Source organism: Cucurbita pepo, chromosome 17 (genome assembly GCF_057944985.1).
Source record: "Cucurbita pepo subsp. pepo isolate OVF chromosome 17, ASM5794498v1, whole genome shotgun sequence".
NCBI lineage: Eukaryota > Viridiplantae > Streptophyta > Magnoliopsida > Cucurbitales > Cucurbitaceae > Cucurbita > Cucurbita pepo.
In genome coordinates, this window is record NC_141814.1 from 12,635,058 (window position 1) to 12,661,376 (window position 26,319).

Genomic DNA, 26,319 nt, shown 5'->3' on the forward strand with positions numbered 1-26,319 from the left:
TGTGACCCATTGTAGTGGATCATCGCCCATTTCTTCGATAATAATAATAATAATAATAATAAAATTTGGGAATAGAATAAAAACAAAAGGGTTTTATTTTGTTTGTTACTCTCGTGAACCCATGCCCAGCCAAATTCCTCTTCACGGGCCTTTGGTTACCTCACCCATTTCAAATTTTGACTTTTTAACCATAAATATATATATTTTACTTAATTTCAATTAAATTTTATTACTTAAATCATTACTAATAAATCATAAATTATAATTATTTTAAATCAATCTAGAACTGCCTGTGAGTAGGATCAGGTCGAGTTGAGACATTTGTTTAGATTTAACTCAACTGTTCGAGTTGTAAATTTTTTTTAACAAAAATAACTCTTATTAAATAATGAAACCAACCTTAACCTAATTTTTTGAATTGGGTTAGTTCGCCCCAATTCTTGGCTCGAGGGGACACCAAAGGCTTCTGCCCTTCCATCCCTTAATAGATAGAGAGGGAGGGCAGAGCTTTTTTTTGGATTTTTCATGTTATCAAACAGTTGAACAATGGTTTTTTTCGTGTTGGCAAGAGAGTTGAACAATGAAAATAGATGGCGAGTGCCTAATCGAATTGATCGGGTCATGTAGGAACAAGGTTCAAGTCTACCGGTCTGTTAGGATGCCTCAGCTGCATACATCGCTGCACTTCCACTTCACACCTATCATGATGATAAACGGCTCATCTCACCGTGACCTTCTCTTGAATTCTCAAAACTTCTGTTGCTCCATCCCCGGAGAGGCAGAGAACCCATCGCTGTCTCTGTTGTGCTACCGGAGGCTCTGGGGAAGTCGGAATAGGAGAGCACTCATCTTGGGGTGGGATTACTACTTAGATGCTTTCAGCATTATCCGCTCCGCACTTGGCTACCCAATGTTTACCGTGGGCACGATAACTAGTACACCGGATATGCGTCCTTCCCGATCCTCTCGTACTAAGGAAAGGTCATTTCAATGCTCTAACGCCCACACTGGATATGGACCGAACTGTCTCACGATGTTCTGAACCCAGCTCACATACCGCTTTAATGGGCGAACAGCCCAACCCTTGGATTGATAAGTAAAAAATAAATATCAATTGGATTGAATATAAGTAAAAAAAAATATCAGTTATATATTCAAATTTTTATTTTTAATATATAAATAAATAAATATATATATATATACACCCCAATTGCCATATTGTACCAATAAACATTCACGGGAACTTAACTTGTGGCTCTTCCTTCTCCTCCACTTCCTTTAACTCATATATATAAACAACTCAATTCCTTAACGCTCATACACAAACACACTCAAAATTTGCTCTACACAACACAAAAGAGATGGCTCAAACCACGGCGATGGTGATGGCGATGGCGATGGCGATGGCGATGACGATGACGATGACGATACTAGTGAGTTTATCAGGAGCATTGGCGGAAATGGACGTGTGCGGTGTGAGCCAGGACGGTCTCACGGCGTGCAAGCCGTGGGTGACGAAGCCGTGCCCTACCGAGCTGCCACCGGCTGCTTGTTGTGATGGGCTCTCCAAGGCTGACTTCGGTTGCTTTTGCAACTATAAGCACTCGCTCGTGCTGCCCTCGCTCGGCATTGACCCCGATCTTGCCCTTGCCTTGCCAGCCAAGTGCAGCCTCCCCAACAGCCCCTCTTGCTAAAGGGCTTATGATATTGGGTCTCACTTATCTTAAAAAATTGTGTTTTTATGTATTTTATCGAAGTATTTTGTTTTTTTAGTTCAATAATTATTAGGATGCATCGTATCTTATCTAAGGCAATGCGTATTTTATCTCGTTAATTGATATTTGTGAAATATAATTTAGTATAATTTTTTAAAGTATATATTGGATAAGCCCAAAAGAGCGGGCCAAAAGAGAAAGGCCCAAATGTAGGCCCAATAAATAAAGGCCCAACATGGAGGCCCAAAAGAGAAAGTTCCAAATGGGGCCCAATATATAAAAGCCCAAACTGGAGGCCCAAAAAGTGCCCAAATGGGGCTCAATAAATAAAGGCCCAGACCGGAGGCCCAAACGAGAAAGGCCCAAATGGGGCACAATAAATAAAGGTCCAAAAAGGAGGCCCAAAAGAGAAAGCCCCAAGTGCGGCCCAATAAACAAAGGCCCAAATGGAGGCCCAGTAGATAAGGCCCAAAAGATAGGCCCAGTCGATAAAGGCCCAAAAGAGAAAGGCCCAAAAAAGTAAAAGTTGAAAGCCCATATATAGTTATTAACTTTCAAAGTTGAGAGAGAAGCAAGCATCGTGCTGGCAAAAGACAGGTCCACGTAAGCATGTTTAAGAACGAGATATCTTCCCTTCAACTAGAAATAGTTTTTTTTTTTATTATTATTTTTTATTTTTAACTTTGGATTCGTTCTTCAGTAAAGTTAATAAAGTTTCATATCGAGTAGTATTTCCTGTTAATAACTCACTAACAGACTGAATACGTGTAAGTAATTCTAATGTAACATATGAGTAAAATAAGAGTATATAAATGAACTAAGACCACGTCCAAACGAGAGACGTAGATTGAAATAGGAGATGGGTTGCGTTTATTCATTAATACGAGCTATTTGGGTTGAAAAAACTTGAAAATTGAATTGAGTCTAAAAAAATGTCTCGATCCAGCTCGACCAATCCAACCAGACCAAATGATTCATTGGTTTTTCTTTTTCTTTTATCAAAAGAGTTCCAAACCAAATGATTTGAAAGTTCATAATTAAAATTCAATAAAATTGGATTAAAAAGTAAAAAATGGTAATTAACTTACTAAAGCTCGAGGATAATGTAACTTTTATTAGATTTTTAAGTGGTTTGTGTTTTACTTAAAGTTGTCTAATGATCCCGTTTGTTTTGTTGGAAATATATTTTAAACAACTCTTCAAATATTTCGATTATTTATTTATTTATTATGTATAACTGGATAAAGGGTTGATTAAATTATGCTCGAAATTTTATAATATATTTTTTTTAGGTAAATTCGATATGAAAGTAAAGGAATTTGAACCTCCTTTGAATAAATTATATTTAAAAAATAAAATAATTTTCTTTATTAATATTTGAAAACTAAAATAAATTTGGTAAATTTTAGAAATCAAATTAGAAATAAAGTAACTTTAATAATTCTATAAAATATTGAATAAAAATGATAATTAAATATTAGAGGTATAAATAAAACTTATTATTGAAGCCCTAATCTTAAATTATGGATTAAGAACAATATAATTAGAACACAAATTATTATGGAAATAAAATATGTTTTAAAAATTTCATTAAAAAAAATTATATTTTCAAAATAAATAAACTCGTAATAGTTAAAATAAATTATTATTATTTATTTCTTTTAGGGTTAAATATCATCATTATTATTATTATTAATTATTTGTACTACCCCTACAATTATTATTATTATATGATAAGACAAAACTATATTAATTATTGATGACAAATAATTAAAAGCCTCCAAACTTCAATCCTTTTGCCACCTTTCTTGTCTATTTCCCTTTATCTCTTCAGATTTGTTTTGGATTTGAGTAATTAATTGCATGCTATGATTATAAACGATTATAAACGAACAGTAACGACCAAGCCCACCGCTAGTAGATATTGTCCGTTTTAGCCCATTACGTACCGTCGTCAGCCTCATAGTTTTAAAACCCTAAAACCCTTATAAAAAATGTTTCGTTTTCTTCTCCAAACGATGTGGGATCTCACATGGATGACCTACAGACCACATCCGACTGAAAAGACATAGACTACATGACACAGCCGAGAATGTGACCATAATTGGGTATGAAACAGTAATCATTCAACTGGTGACTAGGAATCAAAATACCGATCGTCTAGTCTATGATCATCTAGTCTATGATAGCTGTGAATATTTTTTGAAAATTAGCTTAAAAATAATTCGTGATACACGTCATCAGTTAAATCGTTAAAAATATCGAATGGCTAAAAATGAACTTAAATAGAAAGAAAAAAAGGAAAAATAATAATTGTGATGTTAATTTGTTTGTTTGGTTCCTTATGATCATCCTAATAGGATAAGCATGGCGATAAGGGCCACAAAGCTTTTTCAACGATGCTTATCTGGCATTTGGATCACATTTTCCACGCGCTGACATGTCGCGCGTCATGTTAATATTTGTCAATTTTCCAGACGAGTGCCAGTTGGCATCCTAGGTGGAGTCCAGCTAATAACACTCTAATCCGTCTTCCACGCGCCACTCGTCATCTCCCTCCTCTTAAATTCTTATTTTTCAATTTTAATTCATTTTTTAAAATAAAAATGTTTTATAAAAATATTAATGAAATGTGATAAAATTATCCATTAATTTTATTTATGAAAATTAATTATACACATAAAACATTTAAATTAATAAATAATTTTTTTACAATTTTTTATAATTTTAAACTTTAATTTTAATTTTGCCTCTTTTCAAATTTTTATTTTTTTTAAATGTATATTATATAATTAATATTTAAATAAAAAGTAACAATTAATTTTTAATTTTTAATTTTTATTTTTTATTTTTAAAATTTTAAAATATATCATTAATATTTAAAAAAACCATTAGATTCATTCATTCATTTGTTTTTATATACTTCTTATTGAAAAATAAAATAAATAATTTATTTTTAACACATTCATATTTTAAGATTAATATTTATTTTAATATTCATTCCGTATTATTCAAATATATATAAAAAAAAAAAAAAAAAAAAAAACACACACACATGGAAGTGTAAAAGGAAAGCAATATGATTTTTGCAAGCAATATATTGCGTCTTCAATTAATAATTATTAACTTTTTTGGGGTATAAAAATGAATTTTGCATTTATTTTTTTAATAAAATATAAGCCAATAGGTAAAATTTTATTTTCCAATTGAATAAAAATAAACGCAAATTGTTTATAATTTTTATTATTTAATTTTGATAAAATAAATATTTTTTTTAAATAAAAAAGAAGGGACGCTGTTAGGGTCATTAAGTATCAAACGGGATCCCAAATTTTAGTATGAATCCCGAGCCCGATTCATAACATTTTAAGTTTCATTAAAAAATTGTCTTATTTTTAAATAAAAAAAATCAATTTTGATTATAGTGCAACCAAACAATTTTATTATTTAAGTACTTATAAAATTAAAAAAATATATATATAATAATATTTTTATTAAAAGTATTTTTCTAAAAAATGCAAGAACAATTTTTTTAACACATAAAAAAATATTTTAATTTTTTTAAATTTAAATTTAAAATTTTAATAATTCAAAAACAAATTATATAAATATTATTAAAGCTCGACATATCATGTTAGTTAGAACACAAAAAATATGGCGTAGAATTTGGAGTTATAGTGAACAGATATATATATATATGTATATGTATATATATATATGTATATATATATTCATAATTGAAGAATTGTTGTAATGACGACCCCACCCTTCTCTCTCACTCTTCGCCAATAATTGAAATCCACCATTCTTCTTCTTCTTCCTCCTGTTCTTCCTCTGCTCGCACTTTCAATCTCCATTGTTAATCTACTGCAGCTTTCTCTGAATTTCTCCACTACGCATCTTAGATTTCTCTTTTTCCTGCATCGCCATGCTCTTCCTCTTGTTCTTTTTCCTCTACTGCACTCCTTCAATGGCGGCGGAGCCTCGTGTGGTCATCACCTCTGATTCGAAGTCCATTTACGATGTTCTTTCAGCTCACGGCCTCCCCAAGGGTCTACTTCCCAAAGGTATTAGGGATTACGAATTCCATGAGGAGAGTGGGCGGTTCGTGGTGTTCTTGGATCGGGAGTGTAATGCGATGTTCGAGAATCAGCTGCATTACGAGACCAATGTTACGGGCACTTTGAGTTATGGTCAGATCGGTGCCTTGTCGGGGATTTCGGCTCAGGATCTCTTCTTGTGGTTTCCTGTTAAGGGCATTCGCGTCGACATTCCGAGCTCTGGTGTTATTTATTTTGACGTTGGTGTTGTTTTCAAGCAATTCTCTCAGTCCCTCTTCGAAACCCCTCCCGAATGCGTTTCGGCTTCCAAGGTCTTGATCTAGTTCTTCATTTTCTCCATTCTCTCTTTCATTACTGTATCATATATTGTATGGTTGTTTGGTTTCAATTTGATTCAATTTGTTAGAGCTTTGGAATTTGATTCAATTTGATTCATATGCAGAATCAACACAGGAAAATTGGGAACCAATTTGTTGAGTCAGGTTCAGTGAAAGTGGCTTGAAATTGCCATTGAAACAAAAGGAAAAAAAGGCTCAAATGAGGGAGGAATCCTGCTATGCATTGTATATGTCATCAAAGCATATATATTATGGTTCTTTACACATATCATTCAGAGCAGAGTCAGAGTCTGAGAATTTCTGGTTTGTGTGAGGAATTGGAAAGGAAGGAAGAAGGGGAAGAAGAAGCACATTTGGTTCGTAGAAATTTTTGTTTGGGGGGAGATTGCAGCAAGGTAGGTGGAGTTCAGGTGAAAAATCTACACATTTCTATTCAATAATCTTCAGAAATTTTGGTGTATTGTTGTGAATATTATCATTATCATTATCATTATTGTTATTATTACAGTGGCTGTAATGATTTTGTTTCTTTTTTTGTCTGGAATGCAAATTCTCTGCAATAAACATGTCAAGAATAGAGTGTTTTCTTGGTTTTAAACCGATTTCTTGTTTGCCAATGAGTTCTATAATCTCATATCAGTGTTGCAATGGGAATTGTCATTCTTGTCAGCATTAGTAAAACATTTTCTGTGATAGATGTCTGAAACTTGATATAAGCAGTAGTTTTTGTGCTCATTTTCTAGATTTTACTTCCTTTGTTTGTTTGTTTGTTTGCATGCAAAGTGATACTCAATGGCTTGCTTGACTATGAAAATGGGTAACAAAGTGATACTCATCGCTTGTTTGACTATGAAAATGGGTAACTTAGTGATACTCAATGGCTTGCTTGGCTATGAAAATGGTATTTTACCGTAGTGTTTGAATGCTGTTGAGCCTCTTTCTTTGGTGATAGACCTACCCAGGTAGAGGACTAGATCAATTAGAGGTGTTGTGTAACCGCCCAAATCCACCGTTAGTAGATATTATCATACTTGGGCTTTCCCTTTCGAGCTTCTCTTCAAGATTTTTAAAATGCGTCTGTTAGGGAGAGGTTTCACACTCCTATAAAAGATGCTTTGTTCCCCTTTTCAACCGATGTAGGATCTCACAATCCATCTACTTCCGGGTCTGGTGTCCTCATTGGCCCTCGTTCCCCTCTAAACCACTATGTTTTAGTTTCTCTCTTCTACCTCCAATGTTATAAAACCGCTAGTTATACCATACTAACATCCTTGAACGATTTCTTGAGTTTAGGCTAGCAAATTGCAGCACTTCGTTCATCGAAGTGGAGATGGGTTTAGTAAATTAATTTCTTTATAGCCTTCCCCATTCATAAACACCTCCAAAAGAAGGTGTTTTTAGTGATAAGAACTAAATTAGTGCTTCTTTTAAACGTGCTTACTGTTGAACTTTGATGGTAGATTCATTTGAATCAGTTTGTGACTTAAAGTTGTGTTTATATCTTAGGATATAGATACTTCGATTGTATTATTCAATGATTACATATTGAGTTAATTTCTGACCTATTCGAAAACTTTATTGAAATCTTTTTAAAGTATAGTGATCGACAAATAAGATAGATGAAAGTTTGAAATTCTCGACCAATAGAAAACCTGACACGTAGCGTAAATAGAAGCTCTTGTAAAGGATTAGAGGTTAAAAAAGTAATGAATTCATGCCCAAAAAGCATGGAAGTGTTAATTTTTTGCTTCTTTATTTGACTGTGAAGTCTATATCAAGACTTGTGTGGTGTTCATCTCTATATGGCTAAAAGGCTTGACTGCTCAACAACTCCACCAAACATGAAGTGATGAAATCTCTCTCTCTCTCTCTCTCTCTCTCTCTCATTTTCTCCTCTTATGTGTCATGATGTTATTGTTGTAATTTTGTTAAACATGTTGGGCATTAATTCAACAGTAATGTGTTTTATGGATGAGACAAATTTTAGACAAAATCATGGTGTTTGATGCACATAATGCTTAAGTTGGGTTGGATGTATAAATATGAATATGTCCAGGGACTGTATGATGCCAACAACCAAAGGCTCTTTCTTATTTTCTATGGAGGGCTTACAAATTAATTTTCATTTTGGAAGTTTGCTGTCATAGTCGTACAAATAATAATATTGCAATTTCTGGTTACGTTTGGTTGGATTGGATTAAAGTTGGTTGATATTTCCATTAGATTATAAAAAGATCGGTGAATGTAACAAAAATATCAATAAAATATTATATATGTGGTTTTAATTTTAATACTTTGAAATTTTTATTTAAAAGGGGTTAAATATATCATATCCAAGATTGGAACTAAAATTTGAAATCGAGAATCATCCCTTGTACTTGTTTCTTGTGATTTAAACATTATTTTGTGAATAGACTATTCTCAAGGATCAACACGGGTCTTTTTAGCATGTTTCATCTTGAATAGACTATTCTCAAAGACCAACACGGGTCTTTTTAGCATGTTTCATCCTACTCACGTACTTTCTAAATAAATTTTCAGGAGACACCCAATATAAGATTGTTCTAAACCAAGAACATTAGTTTTGAAATTTCTATGATGCCATCGAAAGAGTTAATGCATCTGAGTAGTACATGTAGCAACTATCAATTATATTATAGCTTTTCTAAACATAATTTTATATTATTAGAATCAATCTCCTTCGAGTATGATTTTAGTTATCCATGTACCCTTCATTTACTCAGGCGTCACAATCTATAAAATATGAAATTCATGTACTCTTCATTTATTCGAGTGTCACAATCTATAACACATAAAATTCATGCACCCTTCATTTACTCAGCGTCACAAGCTATAACACAAAATTTATGTACTCTTCATTTACTCAAGCGTCACATTCTATAACACATAAAATTCATGCACCCTTCATTTACTCAGCGTTACAAGCTATAACACAAAATTTATGTACCCTTCATTTGCTCAAGCGTCACATTCTATAACACAAAATTCGTGTACCCTTCATTTACTCGTGCGTCAAAATCTATAACACAAGCTAATTTGACACTTTGGGAGTCACCTCATTGCAATATAATATAAAAAAAAAAAAAAGAGTAAAAAGAGTAGAGATCGTACAAAATGCAATAATAATAGAGATACAATATGGCTGAAGAACCCAAACAAAAAAGAAGCATTCAAAATGCAAAGATTTGTTGAAAAAATAACCGTTGGGGGAGAGAACTAAAAAACTATTCACAGATCACAGCTTCTGCAGCAAGCAGAAAAAATTTCTTTCAAAAAACACTTTGGTTTTCTTCCTATAATTACCCATTTGCCACTACACATATTCCTTTGCAATCACAAATTCCAATTGAAAATTAAACAACTAAAAAAATGTAATCATCATTGGAATTCGATCTACCTTCTTTTTTTTTTCTTTTTTTTTTCTTTTTTTTTTTTTTTTTTGTTTAGATATTACCATTTTCATCTGCTGATGACTCGGAGGCTGAGTCATCTGTTGTGGAAGTGGAAATGACCTCTGATTGGATGCTGTTTTCGCTGTCTGAACACACCGATGCTTTATCATCGCCCCGTTGTTTCAAGAACCAATACATGATACTTGCAGTTAAGGTGAGGATCATCTTTTGATTCACCTAATAATAATTAGTACACAAACAAAAAATTCAATACTAATTCTATATTAACATCCGGTAATTTTAGAGAAATGGTGGGAGATTTAACCCAACAACTTATAAATCCTACAAAGAAAATTATTTAAACCATATTTATCTAAAATATTAAATAGTAGGAAATTAATGCTGTAGTTGAGCTTCCTCTATCACTTCATTCTTTTAACAGTTAGTTAAGGTTAATAGCCTAATGTTAATAACATTTTATGTTTTTACGAAAAGCATTAAATTGTTGGGACCTAGGCAATATAATATTATAACAAAAATATATTCTTATTATATTGGGTTCCACCTCTCTTTTTTTCTTTTTCTTTTTTTGGTTCAACAAACTTCGAGATTTTGATGTGATTATTACTTCTCCAATAGTTTGTTCATTATGATGAGGATTGTTGGGAGTGAGTCCCAAGTTGATTAATTTAGGAATGATCGTGGGTTTATAAGTAAAGAATTATATTTCCATTGGTACGAGGATTGTTGGGAGTGAGTCCCAAGTTGATTAATTTAGGAATGATCGTGGGTTTATAAGTAAATAATTATATTTCCATTGGTACGAGACTTTTTGGGGAAGCCCAAAGCATAGTCATGAGAGCTTATGCTCAAAGTGGACAATATCATACCATTGTGGAGAGTCATGATTCCTAACATGGTATCACAGCCATGTCCTAAACTTAGCCATGACAATAGAATCCTCAAATATCGAACAAAAATTGTGAGCCTCGAAGGTGTACTCACAAAGTGACTTAAGTGTCGAACAAAGGGTGTATTTTGTTCGGGGGAGGCTTATAGTGTACTTTGTTCGAGGGGAGGATTGTTGAGGATTGTTAGGAGTGGGAGTGAGTCCCACGTTGGTTAATTTAAGGAATGATCGTGGGTTTATAAGTAAAGAATACATCTCCATTGGTATGGTCTTTTGGGGAAGCCGAAAGCAAAGCCATGATTCCTAATCCATTCATTTTCATTTTTTCTCAATAGATAGAAAAAGAAAAAAGAAAAAAAAACTGAGTTAAAAGAAAAAGTTCAGTTGAGTACCTCAGTGATGTCTTCAGGAAGCAAAAATATGGAACATCCAAGCTTCCTCGCAATGCTAATGATGTAAGTTGCGTTCATCTTTTTCTCCTCGTCTATGGTCGTGATGATTAAAGGAAAAGAGCAAAATATTAGAAAATTGGTGGACACGTGGGGATGTCTTTTCCTTAATATATCAAACAACGTTGCGAATTTAAAAGATATCTACAAAATCTTTATGTTTTCTGTCATGAATTTGAACAGCTGTATAAATCAAACCTTAGTGTTGATAGAGAAGTTCATGTTTGATCTAACTTTAAAAAACAAATTCATTTGTAAAACATAAAATCTTTGTCGTATTTTAGATAGCAAAAAGTTTCAAAAGATTCATTTTTATTTACTATGTAACATAATGCATCATAAAAGCAATAGCATACCGGTGATTCCTGTGGTAACAAGACTCCAATTGACAACTCTTGGTTGCACCGAACTAAGAAGCTCCAGGAAAAATGTTCCATTCGACAAACTTTTGTCCTGTAGATTGCATATTATGAATATAACAATAAGTGATTGAGTATCATCAATAACGGCATTAAATCAAAATATCTTTGAACTCTTTTTTATTTTCAAGGATCAGAGGTTTGTTCATTGAAAACAATTAATGTTTCAATCGTAGTTTAGTATTTGTACTTCCATACTATATATTTATTAGCCCCTCAATTTTTAAATGCTATCTAAGGTGGTAAATTTCATTAATTGTTCAAAATCAAAATTGTTTTAGAACCTAACACTTAACCTAATGTACTATAAACATTTGTCTGGGTATACATTCATTAAAAATCTGAATAAAAAATTTGTTAATGCTAACTTGCTAGCCACGAAATTGTTCTTTTTTTTTGTGTAATGTTCCAAAACTAATAGAATATGTTGAAAGTTTATGGATTAAAATATAGTAAAAAAACACCCCGAGAACAAAATAGAACAAGTAAACAAATAATTAAACTTTGGATAAATAAAAAAGAAGAAATAATCAAACTTCATCATTTAAAACTTAATAATCATGTGCACTTCTAAAGAAATAATCATAACTTTGCATCCAAAAGCTCTAATCAGCACTAATCTGACTATCTGAGATAATTGAAATATTGGAATCTAAGGTCTTTCAAAAAGAACCATGTATAGAGAAACAGTACCTTAAAACTATCCATGCGACACTGGCTTCCAGAACTTCTGACTTTGTTATTTGCCCATTGCAAAATATCAGCATCAGTGATTTCCTTTCCAAAGGAGTGGAATCTTAAGTTTTTTAGAAGTTGAAGGATGTTGTATCTCATCAATTGCCACAAGTAAGCTGAAAAGAAAGCCAAAAATCTTTATCTAAGAGTATGTTAAGCCAAAAATTCTTGAATATATGTCAAACTATGTTGAAAAATCATCTGTGGTAATTATGTCTGTGTAACAGATGACAAAATTGACTGGCTTACCCAATATCAATTTTTTATTCCCTTGCACGATATCATTTCCAGCGATATTAACCAAAGAGAACTTCAATTGCTTCCCTATTTTGACAACTTGGTTGCAGTTTTCTACTTTTCTAAATGGCATTTTAATTGGAGGCTTATTTGCAATCTTCCAATTAACAATTCCTGGGGACACCTTGTCTAGCGTCTCAAGAAGAATCCACCTGAAAAGTAAAGGGAAAAAATATTTCTTTCACAGTTAATATTATTATTTGTTGGCAATATTTTCGAAAACGAAATTTCTTCGGTGTTGAAAAATCAAGGATTCCGAGATTTACTCTGATATGGTACACTAACTCGAAAGAACAATCAAGTAAATAATATTTTATCCTATTTTAGGTCAAGATAAAATGATGTAGGTAGTGATAAAAATAAAATTTACCCATTTCTAAGATCCTCAAAGACATTATTGATATAACTTGAATGCCCCATGCTATTTATCCATAAACGGAATGCTCCCTCTTCTCTGGAAATTTGAGAGTCATCTGGCATTGTCTCTAGGAAAGATATCTGCTTTGTCTGCGTAGATAGCCCATTCCTACAAAATATGGTAAATAGCATCAACAATTTTAACGATACTAGAAAGGAAACAAGAAGGTATAAAGTGAGCATGCGACAACAAATAAAAAATTGAAGTCTAGTTAAGAGGAAGTTAATGGAACCAAAAAAATAAAAAGACATACTGAAGTCCAAATTACAGGTTATTTTAAATAGAATTTGGTTATTCATCCTCCACTTGTCTCAAAAGCCTTTTCAATCCACAATCTTTAATATACCAACAAAGTATGTGTGCATTTAGTAGCATATCCACAGATAAATAGTTACATGTGTGCATTTAGTAGCATATCCACAGATAAATAGTTACATGACATGTGCCTTTTGTTGGTATATACGCACGTATAGCATGCATGTCAGAACTTAATTTTGCATTCATGTCATGTTTATATGTCTATTTAGCAGAAAAGCACAAAATAAACTAGCACGGTCTCGCATAGCTCTAGAATGAACTTTCACCAGAGAAAATAATGCATAGAACTGGATTGTACAAATAAGAACCATATGCAGCTCTGCTTAAGGATTAGATTCTTTCTCACCTATGCTGAAAGATGTGAGCAACGAAAGCGAGGTTCAAATTTGGTGAACCTTCCACAATATCTCTAGCTGTGAGATATCTTTTGCAACCCATCTTATCTGCATGTTCAAGGACCAACTTTGCTCGTTCTAAAGGATCTTTCACTGTCAATATTGATGGATTACTGTTCTCAGGTGCAAGAACTTTTAAAAGGTAAGCATATGCTTCGGCATCCTGCAGGACAGATATCTCACATGTTCAAGAAATAAAAAGCAAACTATAGAGGGAAAATAAAAATATACACTATTTATATTTCATGCTCTGGTATGGATCTTTGAATATCCTACTAGAAAATATTAAATGCGAACTTCTTTAGCAGCATAATGTACTAGTAATCAAACAGAAATACTGCTTTCAAATGCCCTACAGGTTGATACCAACAGCTTCCAATTGAGATTGGAAAGATAACTGTACGAGTTATGCATAAGAGCTATAAATTAACAGTAATGTCAACTCTTAAATTTGCAAGCGTAGATCAAGTAACCAAGTTAGATCAGTATTATAGTACAGAGAAAATATTGAACAAGTCTTAAAATAAGAATTATTTTTAAATAAAGATGCTTAGCATCATTTCTACCTTTATGTCAGAAGAGAAGTTTGTAACTGTCTTTTTGTATCCTCCTTTCTTAAGTTGAAAATTCATCCACCTCAATAATATCTTTTCTGGAGGTAGGCTCATCAACTCTTCCACGTCCTGGCAGTTAGAGAATTCAATAATGTCTTCCAAATAATCTGCTGCTAAAAGATTTGTAGAAGTAAAACTTTCTGTAACAGAGCATACTATATAATTCAAAGGCCATCATCATTACCTTACTATCACCAACCAACTCCACCAACTGAGGGGTCTTTTTCAGGTTGAGGTCTGCCAATAATTGTATCTGGTACGATAACCATTAGGACAAGTGAATTAATCTAAACATTAAACTTGCAAGTGTTTAACACAGAAAAGTAATGATAATCAATCTATGGTAAACACCAGTGTAAACAATATAATGTTAGAAGTTTCTATACATATAAATTATTATTAATTTTTAAAAAAAAAACATAATGTTAAAGGCTCGTCGCAGCATTTTACCTTAATAATCTGAGATATAAGTCCAAGTACAAGATGCCGCTGCAAATGAAAACGGATAATTTAGAACTCATACCGATCAGTAAAGTTGTAAAAGTTACTCAGAAGACCATTCCAAAGTAACGATTTTTTTTGATAATTTAGAACTCATACCGATCATTAATCTGTATAGCTTCCAACATACGGATTAATCATCTTAAAATGGTACTATTTCGTTAATTCATCCCATTAACCAATAATTTCTTGCTAAATATTCGAAGTTGAATGGTATGGAAAATGTAGTAGAAATAATTTCTTGACTGTGTTTATTATGGTAGCAAAGGGAAATATGCATACCCTTCCTTCAATAAAATCCTGTGTTCCAATATTTACTACGGTACATCCAATGGCCTTGGCAGAGTTGAGGCAAAGTGTATGATTTTCATTTCTTTCCCAAGGATTAAGCACAGCCTTGGTATTGATTGCACGATCATCAATAGTTCCAGGAACTGCCACATTGATGAGTTTACTGTATTCACCAATAACAGAATTTGTCATTGTAATCGAATCCAATCAAGTTAAGAATAAAGGTACCTGAAAAGAGAAAGAGAACTTACCAGAGAAGAACTCCGTCCTTCGCAATCTCGAATAGATTGTTCGTGGAAGGGTCTATGGGGAGGTATCTCTTAAGAAATTTATCTTGTGAAAGGTAATTGTTGATATGTGCGACATAAGATGCCTTCTCCGATTCGCTAATTGTATGAAGCAAAGTAGTGGTGGCGGCCTTGAGAAACGCCGATGAATTTTTCGCACCACTTCCAGTTCTAGCACTTGCATGAGCTTGCAATTTCAGATAAACCTGCCATGTTTATAAAACAATCATCAAGTGATACATCCGAATTTTCGTTTCTTTCTTTTCATCATTTTCGTCGGAATTTTTTTTAGATATATTGGACATGAACATCATCTCACAGTCCCGCTCTATCTCTCAAAACCAAACAAAGAAAAGCAGAAGAGCGTGTAAAACAAGGTTAATACAGCATACTTTAAGGAAGAATTCGTAATCGACTTCATCATCCTGATTCTGATACAAATCTTGAATAAAGGAAGCTCTCTCTTTCTCCGTAAGATTCTCCCCGACAACTTTAAGCCTCGACATCTTGGAAGCCAAGTCTCCAAGCGTAAGCCTCCCGTTCTCTCTCTTCATACTCATATACTGCAAAGTCGAATCAGATCCAAACCACAACACTAAGAACCAATCATCTCAACACTAAAACAGCCAAAACATACACCAAAAACGAATCCAGAATGCCAGAGAGCACAAAACAAAAGGCACCAGAACTCACACACAAGAAGAATGAAAACAAAAGAAGGAGAGAAGTAACATACATGAGACTTGAGGCTCCGGAGCTCGACTTGAGTGAACTGATTCTGGAGCCATGGATCTGAGACGAGAACGCCAACGTAGCCCGACATGGCTCCGGTTTCAGTGATGATACTGATAACAATTCTCCTGCTTCTTCCTCAGAAATCAGAGAATGGAAGAAGAAGAAGAAGAAGAAGAAGAAGAAGAAGAAGAAGAAGAAGAAGAATGGCGAATGGCGATGGTAGGCCAAAGCTTGGAAGCTGTCAGAATTTCAAAGTTTGTTAGGGGAGGAGAAAGAAAGAATTCAAATAATGACTTCACTGTCCTCATTTCACTTTCTCTCTCTATATATTAAAATAAATAAATAAAAAAGAAAGAAGCAACAAAGAAGTGAGCGTTGTACTCAACTCTGGGCCACTGTTGTCGTTTAAATTATTATTATTATTATTATTATTATTATTATTATTATTTTCCTGCTGTTATTTATTGTGACTAAAAGACCCTTCCAAACGGCTAAATAAACCCTCCAATTTTGACGTCTTATTTGTTTTTATTCGTTATTCAAAATTTTCAAATACCATGCCTTTATTTAGCCTTACGTTTTGATATATATATATATATATATATATATATATATATATATATCACAAATTTCAAATATTATAGGTCACCCGTCCTCTTGAATTTTGTCGTTTTTTACTTACATAGAATGTCGTGTGCTAGCCCGAACTCGTCCGATGAGAGTAACAAGGTTGACTTTAGCAGCCTCCTTGGACCATACCCGCACTACACTCTCATTTCAAGTTATGTACATTAATTATGAATCTACAAGAAACAACAACTGTGAACTACCGTGTTTCGTTAAGAAGATGATTTGCAGCTGAAATGAGATGGCGGCTTCCGTCCGAGACTTCGAGCTATTGTGAGAAAAAACGTCTTTAACCCAATTTTTATAGTCGAATAGGTCAGTTGTATCTAATTTTGACTTAAGTTGAATGGTAAGTAAATAGTTAATCCCGAAAATATATGGAAGCAACATATAATACACATAACTAGTACCATTATCAATGCATAATCAAATACAAATAATCATCCTTTTATCCCAATTAAATAAAAGAAAATATAAAATTTATTTATTTAAAAAAATCCTATTTTGACAAATTATTGTGGGAAATAATTCAAAAATATTATCAACATTATTAATTATCTCTATCAGAAGAATTATTATTGTGAAGGATGCTTTTTTAAAGAAAATAATGATGGAAGGATTTAAATTAAATTATTGAATAAAAAAAAAGTAAATAATTAGGGAGGTTCAATAAATAAAGGACACGTGTCTATTTTCTTTGAAACTCTCTCACTACAAGTACAATTTATATAATAATAATAATTAATAAATAAATAAATATATATATATATATATATATATATAGAGCTAAGAGTAATTATTATAACAATCCTTTAATTATTTTTATTTTTATAAAAATGAAAATGAGAATGTTAATTAGTTGAGATAAGATAAATTATTCATTCAAGGTCGAAATTACGAAAATAACCTTGGCGTGAAACTTATAAGAACACTGGAGCAAGAAATGAAAGATAGACACGTGTCAGTGGCAAAAATAAAATTCAAATTTCAAATTTCAAATTTTACGTCAAAAGAAAAAGGGCAGCTTCGTCATTTAATAAGGCGGCAAAGTTGTATGAGAAATTTGACAAGTTCGTTTCGGGAAAGCTTTTTTTTTTTTTTTTTTTTTTTTTTCTGGTTCGTTCAAAATAGAATTTTGAAATTATGTTTGAATAATAATTGTTTAAATGACAATTTTTAAATATTATGGGTCTCCCAATTTTGAATAAATTTATAAATATTTAATTTTAAATCTAATAGATCTCGAACTTTAATAAATATAACTTGTCCACAAATTTTTTTAAAATATTGAATAAGTTAAAAATGAAAGTGTCTTGATCGATTCAAAGATCAAAGACTCACCAATTTAGGAATCTAAAAGTGACCTTTAAATGGTGTCGATGGTGTCGAGATGCACTGATTGATGGGAGGAGCTCAAATTAGTAAGCAAAAAAGATGTTGCTTCGTTCAATCGATCAAAAAAGGATTGAGGCATCCTACTTCACCAACACAAATCATCATACCCTCAAAGTGCTCCACTTTAGCTCATTACGTATCGCCATCAACTTCATGATTTAAAAACACGTGTACTAAGAAGATGTTTCCACCCTTATAAGTACTGTTTTGATTCACCTCTCCAACTGATGTGGCTCACAATCTACCCTTTTGGAGGTCCAGCGTCCTCGTTAACACACCGTCCAATGTCTAGCTTTAATACCATTTGTAACAGTCTAAGCTCACCGCTGGCCGATATTGTCCGCTTTGTCCCATTATAAGAAGAGATTTACATACCCTTATAAGAAATGTTTCGTTTCTCTCTCCAACCGATATGAGACCTCACATAGATCCACTCTAGTTGCATCCCGAAGTTGTAATAAAAAGTTAGGGGTTGGGGGAGCGTTGTTTGAAAAAGAAAAGAGAGGAGGGGTGAGTGGCATGGCAAGTGACGCAAGGCTTACTACTAATTATTTTGACATCATGTGCAAGGCCACTGTTCTTTAAAGTAGCCTCACGTGCCAAGTCCATCCATACCCTTTTTTTTTTTTTTTTTAAATAACTTTTAGCTTCTAAAAAGAGAGAGAAAATTTAAATAAAAAAAAAAAAAAAAAGTTAAATACAAAAGAAGATAGGGAGTGATTAGCAAAAAATAAAAAAAAAAAAAAAGAAAAAAGAAAAAGGGTTCCTCTTTGCATAAAACAGAAACATCCTTGCTGTGTTTGCTTCTACTTTCCCTCAGCACTGAAGATGATTACAAAGGCCCCATTGGTGTGTACATTGAAGCAAATTTAATACACTTTGTGGGGTCTTTCTTCACATGCTACTCTACTGGCACCTTCATATTTCCATCATGTTGGCTGATTTGGGCTGATTTTTGCTCTTGATTCCTGTTATCATTATAGCATCAATGGAAGATTGATTCAATAGACAACCAACGAAAGCATGCTGGTTTCGATTTCGATTCGACCCACGATAAAAAGAAGTATGCAGGGATGTTCTTGTTTTTTTCTTCCCACTCGAACGATTTCTCGGAGATGATTGATATTTTTATAGGATTTCTGGTCCCCTCTTTTGATTCATGTACTTTGAAGGGAATGAAAAAGGAGTGGGTAATATGAAGTCTTATACAAGGGGACCTGAATGAGGAAGAACAGGGTGGGGCTTTGTGAGATCCCATACTGGTTGGAGAGGGGAACGAAGCAATCTTTATAAGGGTGTAAAAAACTCTCCTTACTAGACGAGTTTAAAAACGTGAGACTGACGGCGATATGTAACGGGCCAAAGGGAACAATATATGTATGTACACACTTCTTTTATATATATAAGACGGGTGGGAAATCATTTTGCTTCGCCTTTGGGGGTATTAATAAAACCCCTGTTTTCTAGATGCACATACTGACATATGAAGTGTGATGAAGCGTACCTTAATGATAGCAGAGAGACTAGAATGCTATTTCCTCAAGAATGTGAAGTGTCTTCTGATGTACCTGTTTTAGGGATAAAAAAACTTAGAAGGGGGAAAAATATACCAAAAAGGAGAAGCCAAAGGGTTTGAATGGGGTAAAAAGATTACTACTAATTGAAGAAATGTTCTAAATGCAACCCAAGTTAAACAACCATTGAGAGCTCGGTAAATGTGAGATCGCACGTTGGTTAAGGAGGAGAACGAATCATTTTTTATAAGGGTGTGGAAACCTCTCCCTAACTAACACGTTTTAAAAACCTTGAGGGGAAGCCCGAAACGGAAAATCCAAAGAAGACAATATCTGCTAGCATTGGGCTTGGGCTGTTAACAAATAGTATCAAAGGCAGACACCGAGTGATGTGCCAGTGAGGAGGCTGAGCCTCGAAGGGGGTGGACATGAGGCGGTGTGCCAGCAAGGACGCTGGGCCCCGAAGTGGGGTGAATTGTGAGATCTCACATCGGTTGGGGAGGAGAACAAAACATTCTTTATAAGGGTGTGAAAACCTCTCCCTAACAAACGCGTTTTAAAAATCTTGAGAAGAGGAAACCCAAAAGGGAAACCCAAAGAGGACAATATATGCTAGCAGTAAACCTCTCCCCAACAAACGCGATTTAAAAACCTTGAGAGGAAACCCGAAAGGAAAAGTCTAAAGAGGACAATATCTACTAGCGGTGGGCTTAGGCTGTTACGGTAAGACTACTTGCTTCTTACAAAAACAAATAAGGGAGGAGAGAGAGAGATCACGTACCCATTCTAAATGTTGTGCGGTGACGCCCGACTCATTTCCAGAATATATGCCACCAAGGACCTAGCAAGTGCAAAAAACAAAGTTCGATACTCGGCCTTTTATCGATGAGATTCTCGATATGATGAAAAACTTGGCACCGCAGTTTCATGAGATCTTATAAATAGATATACCTCTTGTGTTTGTAAAGCTTGAAATTATGATCAGTGTTGTTGTCTTTTCATACAAATAGAGTTTAAAAGATTCAAAATCATGAGGAAAATTCATCTTCACCAGAATTCATTAAACTGATTACAAATAAGGAAGAATCTTACCTTGGATACTGTTTCAAGAAACATGCCTGGACGAACGGGAAGAGGCTTACGTCCCGACACACTTTCCTAGTATCCATGGGCAAAGAAAACAATAAAGCAAGTCAGACAATCCCATAAGAAATGTACATGTTCTGTAAAAGCATCCAAGGAGTGGACTTCAAACTCACCCTTCCTGCAATTCCCCTTGAAGCCCTTTGTCCACCGGCTCGTGAAGTATCTTCCTCATCATCACCTAAGTCGTCGGCCCCTTCGTCTTTTCCTAACATTACATTTTTTATCATCTCCTCGACAACATTCCCAGGTTTTAGAGCAACCAGTTTGGTCAAGAAGTTCACCTGCACCAAAAGGATTATATGGATGAAATAATTGGCAATGAGTGATGACAACAACAAATTGTTATATTAGCATTTGGAATGAGTATAACTGAGAAATCTCACGTCGGTTGGGAATGAGAACGAAACATTCTTTATAAGGGTGTAGAAACCTCTCCCTAGCAGACGTGTTTTAAAAACCTTGAGGAGAAGCTCGAAAGAGAAAGCTCAAAGAGGACAATATCTGCTAGCGGTGGGCTTGGGCTCTGACAAAAAGTATCAAAGCTATACACCGGGCGATGTGCCAATGAGGAAGCTGAGCCCCGAAGGGGGGTGGACATGAGCAAGGACGCTGGGCCCCAAAAGGGGGTGGAGTGGGGGGTCCACGTCGATTGGAGAAGGGAACATGTGTCAGCGAGGACGCTGGCCCTAGAGGGGGGTGAATTGTGAGATCCCACATCGGTTGAGGAGGAGAACAAAACATCCTTTATAAGGGTGTGGAAACCTCTCCCTAGCAGACGCGTTTTAAAAACCTTGAGGGGAAGCCCAAAGAGGACAAAATCTACTAGCGGTGAACTTGGGCTGTTACAAATGGTATCAGAGCCATACACCGAGCGATGTGCCAGCAAGGAAGCTGAGCCCCGAAGGGGGTGGACATGAGGCGGTGTGCCAGCAAGGACACTAGGCCCCAAAAGGGGTGGAATGGGGGGTCCCATATCGATCGGAGAAGGGAACGAGTGCCAGCAAGGACGCTAAGCTCTGAAGGGGGGTGGATTGTGAGATCCCATATCGGTAGGGGATGAGAAGAAAGCATTCTTTATAAGAATGTGGAAACTTCTCCTAGTAGACGCGTTTAAAAATCCTTGAGGGGAAGCCCGAAAGAAAAAATCTAAAAAGGACAATATCTGCTAGCAGAGAGCTTCGGCTTGGACTTGAACTTGGACTTGAGCGGTTACAAATGAGTTTTAATGACTTCCTAGAGCTTGTATATTGTAGCATCCAATCGGAGCTCACTAACTTGGAATATTTTAGAGTTCAACTAAGTTGATAGAATCATAGAATAAGGATGTATGTAACCATCAGATCAAGCGATGTTATGTGAAGTTTCATAAAATGCATGCAATATTTCATACCTCTGATTCAGGAAGAGTATTTAGACCACGATCATTTCGTTCATCCAGGATTCCCCCTCCCATCATATTCCGAGCCTCTTCTCTAATCAGAACGAGCCTCGCAAGCAGTTTCCGATCAGGCACAACTGGCCGAGTTTCCATAGTCTTTAAAATAATTTTGAACGAGAATAGTTTCATTAGAACACTATTTTCCAATATTTAAGGTCCATAATACTTCTTCTAATCAGTAAAAGTGGCATTCAAAACTTAAAAAGTTGTAAGACCAAAAAAAAAATGTAGGCAAGATATAGTAACTAACAGAAGCATAGACACAGACATGGGACCCGGATATGATATTTCCCACATTCAAAAGATTGCTTTCAGTAATTACCTCAACCAAATCATCAGCTTGGTTGGCTATGTCGTTAAGATTTGCTCCCGGGATATGAACCTTGGTGCCATTCTTACTTTTAAACGCGCCACCCCCAGCAGCCACTCTACGAAGTAGCTCGTGTCTGCTTTCTTTCAATGGAGTCCGACAAAGTAGGCCGACCACTTGAACCTATAAATCAAAGAACGGCTAGTTTACTGTTTAGCTCATAATCTTTTTCGAAGCATGATTTTGATGAAGCGTGAATAGAATAGAACGCGTTTTTCTTCAAAATAATGTTCTTACATGCGGCGGGCATTTTTTTGTGAGATGAGATAGAACTGTCTCCTTGACCACCTCCAGTATTGCCTTGCGCTGAATAGAAACAATAGGGTAAAATACATTACTTCAATGAATGAAAAAGAAAGAAATAAACAGATGAGTTCAAAACCTCCCACCCACAACAGGTCTCATTAGCTAAGCGGAGATGCAAGACGTGGAATTCGTCGTTACCTAAATCTCTCGAGGGTCTCCTTGCCAAAAATTTCTAGGAGCAAGAATGTTTCCTCTTAGCATACCATTGACAGGAATATAATACTTAACCATCCTAGTACATGTCCACATCCAATATCTCTTCTATTTCCCTGCTACGTATTGCTATCAGCCTCATGGTTTTAAAACGCGTCTACTAGGGAGAGGTTTCCACACCCTTATAAGGAATGCTTTGTTCCCCTCTCCAACCGATGTGGGATCTCACAATCCACCCCCTTGGAGACCCAACGTCCTCACTGGCACATCCCTCGGTGTCTGCCTCTAATACCATTTGTAATATTCCAAACCCACCACTAGCAGATATTATCCGTATTAGCCTGTTACGTATCGCCGTCAGCCTCACGGTTTTAAAACGCGTCTACTAGGGAGAGGTTTCCACACCCTTATAAGGAATGCTCCGTTCCCCTCTCCAACCAATGTGGAATCTCATAATTAAAATATGAATAAATAATTAAATTGGTTGCAATCTATCCACTTAAGCTTTTGGGTTGAGTAGCAGTCACCTCTATAATATTTCAACCTTTTTAAAGACAACTCATCAAGTGATTGTAAACTTGGCAATTTAAACCAAACTTAATTAGTTGTCCTCCACTACCTACTTTTGAACTCCTTATTTTCATTTTAATAGAAAGTTTTAAGCTTCGATATGCCAAAAAGATAATAATAATAATAAAAATAAAGCTTCATATCAAGGCTAAGGAATGTAGAGAATTTAAGACGGAGTTGACCTTATCATCTTGGTCCCTTTCGGCAATCTGGATCATGTAGTCTAAGGCCATCATAAAGCCTGACTCCATCTCATCAACCCTTTTACCTATTACTCCTTGTGCAGCCAACTGCAACGCTATCTCTTCAGATGCTTCATCAGTATTTGTATCTTCCAACTGAGACAACAATAACAAATCCAGACAGAGAGTAGAAAGTTAGTTGTTAGTAGTACCAAAATTTTAATAACTAGAATACAATAACGCACATTGATTTCTCAAGGAATTTTGAATTGATGGAAGTTTTTTTTTATTGAATCTTGCTACCGGTTGCTTCGAGTTCAAATGGCATCACCTTGTCACCATGATTCACCCCTGAATGAGCATGCCATGTGTCTAGTACAGGGCCATGTAGGTGAAAGGCAAGCCCATGCTCTGCCTTGAAAACACTATATGCAAATGAATCATTAAAAAGAGCAAGGACAGAAGATGTGTGAGATCCCACATCAGTTGGAAATAGGAGCAAAGCATTCTTTATAAGGGTGTGAAATCCTCTCCCCACACCCTAGTGGACGTGTTTTAAAACCTTGTGGGGAAGCCCGAAAGGGAAAGCTCAAAGAGGACCATATCTGCTAGTGGTGGGCTTGGGCTGTTACAAATGGTATCAGAGACAGACACTGGGCAGCGTGCCAGTGAGGATGTTGGGCCCCCAAGGGGGTGGATTGTAAGATCCCATATCGGTTGGAAGGAGAACGAAACATTCCTTATAAGGGTATGGAAACCTCTCCCTAATAGACAAATTTTAAAATCTTGAGGGAAAGCCTAAAGAGGATAATATCTGCTAATAGTGGACTTGTGGACTTGGGCTGTTACAAGATGTCGACGTCCAAGACCAATGACACCAGACATGTCTCTTTGAATGCAAATCCCAACCCAAGCATAGTTCAATTCGTTAGGTTGGAATTTCGAACCAAGCTGACCGTTCTTGATTGCTCCTCCAGCTTGAGCGGGAAGCTAAGGAGAAACAACTACCTAATACATTTATCTGTTACTCATCACTGGTACACTAACATAATAATTGATACATGTCGCTATTATACTATCTGTAAGCAATTCTTCTTCTCTTATTAACCCATCAGTCAGCTGAGTTTCAGCCCTACACTACTATATAAGCTTTCAATTCTCAGATCATTGCGTTAAATCCATCCAGAAACGTCTATAATCCGTTCAATAAAACCAGAAAGCGAAAATCTGAACAGGAAAATAAGAAAGAACTTACGATGAGAATCATCTCTTCAAGAACAGAGGTGACTTGGTCGCCTCCTTTGAGGAGAGCTTCGTACTCGGAAGTGTCCATTTTCGGATTCCCTTCCTTTCTGGATCGTCTTCTATCTTGCATATCCAATTGCTCCTCTGGATAACCTCCACCGACTTCATAACTGGTACACGATGCTAATTGCTGCTTCCTCTTCGCTGGCTTCAAATGCGGAAAGTGGCTTGGATGGTCAATGAAAACCAACGAAGATGGCTTTGGAATCGTGGGTAGTCGGGCTGAGCACGGACACGTCGGGAACAGCCGGAGGCTGCTGTTCATCTTTGGAATCGGCTGCTTAGTTGGGTATCTGGGTGGGGTTTTGGATCAGTACCTTTGGGTTTAAGATATATCTAATTTTAACGAATTCAAGCTATAAAATTCATCCCACAAATGAAGACAGCCACAAATAATTAAATTCTTGTTTAAATGAGGTATTAATTCAAACAAAATTTTCGTATCTTTCATCTAGAACTTCAATGGGCAGTGGATTTTTTTTTTTTTTTTTTTTTTTTTTGAAAGATTATAGGTACTTTTAAAGTTTGGTGTAACAGCTTGCTGCCATTAGTTAGTCGATATTGTCATCTTTGAGTTTTCCATTCGCTTTCCCTCAAGGTTTTAAAACACGTATACTAGAAAAAGTTTTTCACATTCTTATAAGAAATGTTTCGTTCTTCTCTCCAACTGACATGAGATCTCACAATCCACCCCTCTTGGAGGTCCAGTGTCCTCGTTGGCTCACCACCCGATGTCTGGTCTCTGTTATAACGTTTATCCCCCAAGGGGGTGGATTGTGAGATCCTACATCGATTGGAAACCTCTCCCTAGTAAACGCGTTTTTAAACTACGAGGATACGTAATGGACAAAAGTGGACCATGTGTGCTAGCGATGAGCTTAGACTATTACAAATGGTATCAAAGCCAAACACGAGACGGTGTGTCAGCGAGGATGTTGGCGTCCAAGAAAGTGGATTGTGAGATCTTACATCAATCAGAGAAAAGAACAAACGTTTTAAAACCCTCAATCTCTCAGTAAACCCATTTTAAAACCGCGAGGATACATAATAGACAAAAGAGGACAATATCGGCTAGCGATGAGCTTAGGTTGTTACAAATGGTATCAGAGCCCGACACGGAAGGATGTGCCAGCGAGGATATTGGACCCCAAGAAAGTGAATTGTGAGATCCTACATCGGTCGGAGAAGAGAACAAACATTTTAAAATCCTAAATCTCTCCCCAGTAAACGCGTTTTAAAACTGCGAGGATACGTAATGGACAAAGGTGGACAATATCGGCCAGCGATGAGCTTAGACTGTTACAAATGGTATCAAAGCCAGACACGAGATGGTGTGTCAGTGAGGATGTTGGCCCCCAAAAAAGTGGATTGTGAGATCCTGCATCGATCGGAGAAGAGAACAAACATTTTAAAATCC

At 35.4% G+C, this 26,319-nt stretch overlaps 3 protein-coding genes and 1 pseudogene across 3 annotated transcripts; 2 read left to right on the forward strand and 2 right to left on the reverse strand.

Moving 5' to 3' along the window:
- Positions 1 to 1,265: 1,265 nt before the first annotated feature.
- Positions 1,266 to 1,834, forward strand: LOC147787672 (putative lipid-transfer protein DIR1 pseudogene; annotated as a pseudogene).
- Positions 1,835 to 5,449: 3,615 nt separating this feature from the next.
- Positions 5,450 to 6,712, forward strand: LOC111808424 (uncharacterized protein At5g01610). The gene is made up of 2 exons (XM_023694378.2): positions 5,450 to 6,087; positions 6,219 to 6,712. Exons 1-2 carry the CDS (start codon positions 5,644 to 5,646, stop codon positions 6,276 to 6,278), a joined length of 504 nt encoding a protein of 167 aa, XP_023550146.1. The 5' UTR covers positions 5,450 to 5,643; the 3' UTR covers positions 6,279 to 6,712.
- Positions 6,713 to 9,296: 2,584 nt separating this feature from the next.
- LOC111808418 (fimbrin-2-like) lies at positions 9,297 to 16,204 on the reverse strand. The gene is made up of 14 exons (XM_023694368.2): positions 15,898 to 16,204; positions 15,554 to 15,724; positions 15,126 to 15,367; positions 14,866 to 15,037; positions 14,533 to 14,571; positions 14,267 to 14,335; positions 14,035 to 14,151; positions 13,420 to 13,631; positions 12,708 to 12,863; positions 12,290 to 12,489; positions 11,999 to 12,156; positions 11,243 to 11,339; positions 10,830 to 10,921; positions 9,297 to 9,764 (listed from the first exon to the last, which is right to left on the reverse strand). The coding sequence occupies exons 1-14, from the start codon at positions 15,982 to 15,984 to the stop codon at positions 9,579 to 9,581; spliced, it is 1,998 nt and encodes a 665-aa protein (XP_023550136.2). The 5' UTR covers positions 15,985 to 16,204; the 3' UTR covers positions 9,297 to 9,578.
- Positions 16,205 to 18,666: 2,462 nt separating this feature from the next.
- LOC111778107 (protein PEP-RELATED DEVELOPMENT ARRESTED 1, chloroplastic) lies at positions 18,667 to 25,250 on the reverse strand. Its single transcript, XM_023657760.2, has 10 exons — positions 24,853 to 25,250; positions 23,598 to 23,753; positions 22,624 to 22,692; positions 22,339 to 22,509; positions 21,969 to 22,112; positions 20,692 to 20,859; positions 20,525 to 20,590; positions 20,214 to 20,273; positions 19,423 to 19,486; positions 18,667 to 18,886 (listed from the first exon to the last, which is right to left on the reverse strand). The coding sequence occupies exons 1-9, from the start codon at positions 25,165 to 25,167 to the stop codon at positions 19,442 to 19,444; spliced, it is 1,194 nt and encodes a 397-aa protein (XP_023513528.2). The 5' UTR covers positions 25,168 to 25,250; the 3' UTR covers positions 18,667 to 18,886; positions 19,423 to 19,441.
- Between the last annotated feature and the right edge of the window lie 1,069 nt (positions 25,251 to 26,319).

Coding starts and splice junctions, on each gene's coding strand:
- LOC111808424 (XM_023694378.2), top strand. CDS start 5,644: ATGCTCTTCCTCTTGTTCTTTTTCCTCTACTGCACTCCTTCAATGGCG. Junction 6,088..6,218: donor AATGCGTTTCGGCTTCCAAG/GTCTTGATCTAG, acceptor ATTCATATGCAG/AATCAACACAGGAAAATTGG.
- LOC111808418 (XM_023694368.2), bottom strand. CDS start 15,984: ATGTCGGGCTACGTTGGCGTTCTCGTCTCAGATCCATGGCTCCAGAAT. Junction 12,864..13,419: donor GCTCACATCTTTCAGCATAG/GTGAGAAAGAAT, acceptor CATATTTTGTAG/GAATGGGCTATCTACGCAGA. Junction 11,340..11,998: donor GTCGCATGGATAGTTTTAAG/GTACTGTTTCTC, acceptor TGCAATCTACAG/GACAAAAGTTTGTCGAATGG.
- LOC111778107 (XM_023657760.2), bottom strand. CDS start 25,167: ATGAACAGCAGCCTCCGGCTGTTCCCGACGTGTCCGTGCTCAGCCCGA. Junction 22,113..22,338: donor AAGCTGATGATTTGGTTGAG/GTAATTACTGAA, acceptor ATTATTTTAAAG/ACTATGGAAACTCGGCCAGT. Junction 19,487..20,213: donor CCGCACAACATTTAGAATGG/GTACGTGATCTC, acceptor TCCCTAAAACAG/GTACATCAGAAGACACTTCA.